At 38.7% G+C, this 4759-nt stretch overlaps 1 protein-coding gene across 1 annotated transcript; it reads left to right on the forward strand.

Annotated features, from left to right (window-relative positions):
- Window positions 1-2056: 2056 nt before the first annotated feature.
- LOC120863749 (olfactory receptor 2M5-like) lies at window positions 2057-3024 on the forward strand. Its single transcript, XM_040240305.1, has one exon. The coding sequence runs from the start codon at window positions 2057-2059 to the stop codon at window positions 2993-2995; it is 939 nt and encodes a 312-aa protein (XP_040096239.1). The 3' UTR covers window positions 2996-3024.
- Window positions 3025-4759: the final 1735 nt, after the last annotated feature.

The following is a 4759-nucleotide window of genomic DNA, read 5'->3' on the forward strand; positions in this document are numbered from 1 at the left end:
ATGGGAGAACAGACTTAGACCATTTTTGTTATCAGAATTCCTGCATTAAAAACTTATCATTATTTTTGATGAACAAATTTAAATCAATATCTGGATGGAAGCAAGGAGTTTAGGTCAAATCGCACAAGATTAGAAATGTATTGTTCAGTTGCTCAGCTGTGTCAGACTCTTTGTGACCCCATGGACTGCAGCACACCCGGCTTCCCTGTCCTTCACTGTCTCCCGAAGCTTGCTCAAACTCATGTCCACTGAGTTGTATACAATGACCTAACGTTTGAGTTCACTGTTTCTGAGAAGGGAATGTTGTGTTAGAGGGGGAAAGACTCTCTGCAAAAAGACTTCTTGCAAAAAGTAAAGGAAACCTGGATCTTGCTGTTAATGTTGACACACATACAATGCAAACCTGTGAAGAAAGAACTAGCTTAACAGTTTAGAGATGATGTGTGTGTGTGTGCTCAGTCAGTCGTGTCCGACTCTTTGTGACCCCATGGACTGTATAGCCTACCAGGCTCCTCCGTCCATGGGATTCTCCAGGCAAGAGTACTGGAGTGGGTTGCCATTTCCTTCTCCAGGAGATCTTCCCATCTCAGGGATCGAACCCTGGGCTCCCTCATTGCAGGGAGGTGCTTTACCATCTGAGCCACCAGGGAAGCTCCTTACAGATAGTATTTTCAGTAATTCCATTAACAAATGAATGTCACAGATTTGCAGGAAAGTAATAGAATAGGATATTAGAATACCTTATTCTGCTACTAGTTATTAATATTTAAGATGGCTTTTAAATCAATATTTAGTAATTAATTTTATCAAGTTTTTGTTCTAATGTGTATACCTTTTTCTTTAATCTGTTCAAATGCTTAGACACATCCATTCTTACTTTATAAACATTCTAATGTTAATTGTGCTTACATTAAATTTGGACAATTACGAGGCTTTAATACACTGTTAGAGTCACTTTGATCTTTTTTAGAATTTTTAAAACGATTTTCATGAGTACAACTTGTTTACAATTCTCCCATCCTTATACTGTTTGGTCAGGTTTTTGTAACTAAGCCCTATGAGTCTCAGTAGACATGAGTACAAGTCCTCTTGTAACCCCAGCAGGAGTATGTCTAGGAATTTAAAGGGTTATACAGGTATCAAGGAGAAGGATTGTATACAGCTCGGAGAGTCTTAAAAGAAAAAGTTCCTAAGCCTGAGAGAAAGGAGCCCTAAAATTTCTCTGTGCTGACCATGCACATAAATACTATAACTAAAGTTTTAGGTAATAAGAATTTTACAACATCAGGAACCCTGCTAGTTCATGTAGAAATACCTTTTTCCCTTATTGATATTTGGTACGAATTTATTGTATCAAAACCATGTAGATATAATGCACTTATTTGCCAGAGTATAAAGAAGGGTCGATTAGATTAAAAGCTTAAAATAACCTTAAATGTACATACCACAAAACACCTAATGACCAGTTAATTGTATGTTTATAATGCCCAAAGCCAGAAGCTTTGATTAAATAGGAGCATTAAAAATTTTTTTAAATCCTTATATAAATTAATACTATTTTTCATGAGCAAATAAAGACTATATTATATGACCTGGAAATAAATGTAAATTATTCCTCAAAAATATTGCTAAGAAAATCATTGAAAAGATAAAAATGGAAATATCATCATTTTCTAAAAACAGCAAAAAACTGAAAATGTGCAGGTGGTGATTGTGATTTCTCAACCCAATAACAAACATTATCATTCTAAAGAAAAAACTGTAATGATCAAAAATTGTTCTTAATATAAGAAAATATATTTCAAACATTAATGATAACGAGACACATTTAAAAACTTACACTCTGGTTTCTAAAGTACATTAGATCGTGGTTCAGGGTTACTGAAAAAAAAATGTTAAGAATTGATACAGATGATCATGGATAAACATAAACACTTTTATGCTAATCATTTTTGTTATAAATTATTTTAAACAAACTTTAAAAAACTGTTTCAGCACTGACTTTTTTTTTTTTTTAAATAAATCTCCTCTCTTTGTGTTGTCATTGCAGAGAGCCATGTGGGGAGGGAATGAGACAGAACCCACAAATTTCACCCTCCTGGGATTCTTCCCTGAATTTAGATACATCACAGCTTTGGTTTCCCTTGTTCTCCTCATCTACATGGCTGCCTTCATTGGCAACACTCTTCTGGTCCTCCTCATTTGGTTGGATTCCCAGCTCCATACCCCCATGTACTTCCTGCTCGGTCAGCTCTCCTTAATGGACTTGACTTTGACCTCTAGCATCATACCCAAGATGGTGGCCAATTTCTTCTCTGGATGGCAAAGCATCTCACTCCTGGCTTGTGGGACTCAAATATTTTTCTCACTGACAGTTGCCATTGGAGAATGCATCCTTATAACTGTCATGTGTTTTGATCGCTATGTGGCTATCTGCAATCCCCTGCGGTACCCTGTCATCATGAGTCCTAGGATGTGCTGGCAGATGGCTGCCATGTCTTGGGCTGGAGGTGCCCTTACTTCCTTTGGCCACACTGCTTTCACCTTACATTTTCACATCTGCAGCCCCAGAGAGATTCCTCACTTCTTCTGTGAAGTCATGGCTGTTCTTAGGATTGTCTGTGAGGACATCTCAGCCTATAAGAAGGCTGTGGTGGTGACCAGCATCCTAGTCCTGCTGCTGCCCTTATCGCTCATCTTGTCCTCCTACATTCTCATCTTCCTTGCTGTACTCCGAATGAACTCCCCAGAAGGCAGGAACAAGACTCTGGCCACTTGCTCCTCTCATCTCTGTGTGGTGGGTCTCTATTTTGGTCCAGGTATGTGCATCTACATGAGGCCTGGTTCTGCCAAGACTCCAAAGTTGAACCAGGGTCTCTTTCTCTTTGGGACTGTCCTTACCCCTCTCCTGAACCCTCTTGCATACAGTCTCAGAAACAAAGAAGTTCTATGTTCACTAAAAAAGTTGATGGGGAGGTTTCAGTCCACCAGATAGAGAGCAGAATTTTCCTTTTAGCTGCAAACAATCTTAGTGATGCACATGCAAAGAGGCGTTTTTTTAAATTAAAATATAACCCCTGTAAGAATTATATTGTATAATCCCTGAAAAAGTCAACCAATTTTTAAGAGCTGCTTCCCTCAACCTGACTTCATCTGGAAGAAAAAAAAAATGTTTGATATCCTCCTTTCTCCATTTTGGAATTTCTGTTAAATTGTCCTAGATGATACACTGATGAGGGAAAAGATATTTTGCTCATCAGCCCTCTACACCATTCACACTTGATAGCCTCGTGTACCATAATATTTGCCAAGTTTCTTGTTGTTTCATGAGAGAAAGGTCAATATCTGCACCTGTAGAATGAAGAATATTGTCAAGCACACAGGCAGTGCTCAAAGTCATTCACTTGTTAAATTAATGAGCATTATAAAGTTTCCAGTGTTGTTTTGTTCCACCAAACAGGAATGTAGTATCTCTAAATCCAATGAAAAAGCCAAGTCTTCAATCCATATCACTGTTTACAGAGTAGTTCTTTGATCATCTGCTGTAGAATTACTTATTGCCTTTATTAATAGTATCTATAAAGTTCAGTTCTGTGTCCATCTCAGACCAACAGAATTAGAATATACTATGCGAGCCTCAGGAATCTGAGTGGAAGACCTTCTTCCATTGATTCTCTCATGTAACAGTGGGTAGGAGCCACTGATCTACTTAATGACTTAGTTTCCTAGAGCATCATTACAAAATGATTTTTCAGTCTTAAAGTTTCCTGATCTGTTTTTAATGAAGCATCAGTTCAGTTCAGTTGCTCAGTCATGTCCGACTCATAGGATGAGTTAAATAGATGGCAAAAACTGTTATTTAAGAAAAATAGTAGAGGCTTCCCTGGTGATTCAGTGGTAAAGAATCCAGCTGCCAATACAGGAGACATGGATTTGATCCCTGATCTGGGAAGATCCTACATGCTGCAGAGCAATTAAGCCTGTGAGCCACAAATACTGAGCCTGTGGTCTACAGCAGGGAAACCACAATTACTGAGCCCATGCACCACAGCTCCTGAAGCCCATGTGCCCTAGATCCCATGCTGCACAACAAGAAAAGCCACCAGTGAGAAGCCTGAGCACTATGAGGAAGAGTAGCCCCTGCACGCTGCAACTAGAGAAGCCTGCATAGCAATGAAGGCCCAGCACAGCCAAACAAATTAACTTATTCATGTAGAATAAATTAATAGTGTAGAAACGATTTCAAGCATCTTTTCTGACCACAATAGCTTGAAACCAGAAATTTACCACGGGGAAAAAAGTGAGGAAAAAATAATTACATGGAGACTAAGTAATATGCTACCAAAATGGCTCAATGAAAACATTAAAAAGGAAAAATTAAAAGAAATTAATAGATACCTTGTGGAGAAGGCAATGGCAACCCTCTCTAGTACTCTTGCCTGGAAAATCCCATGGATGGAGGAATCTGGTAGGCTGCAGTCCATGGGGTCGCTAAGAGTCGGACACAACTGAAGTGACTTAGCAGCAGCAGCAGCAGCAGATACCTTGAGGCAAAAGAAAATGAAGCATAACCATATGAAATCTATGGGATGCAGCAAAACCATTTCTTGGTGGTTCATAGCAATAAGGGCTGTCCTCAAACACAGAACCAAACCAAAAACCAGGAGAAACCAAACCACCAAACAGATCACTGAAAATAGTTAGATAAGAGGGTGGGATGATTCAGGAGAATGGCATTGAAATGTGTATAATATCATAT

The sequence above is a fragment of the Oryx dammah genome, unplaced genomic scaffold (assembly GCF_014754425.2).
Source record: "Oryx dammah isolate SB20612 unplaced genomic scaffold, SCBI_Odam_1.1 HiC_scaffold_5, whole genome shotgun sequence".
NCBI lineage: Eukaryota > Metazoa > Chordata > Mammalia > Artiodactyla > Bovidae > Oryx > Oryx dammah.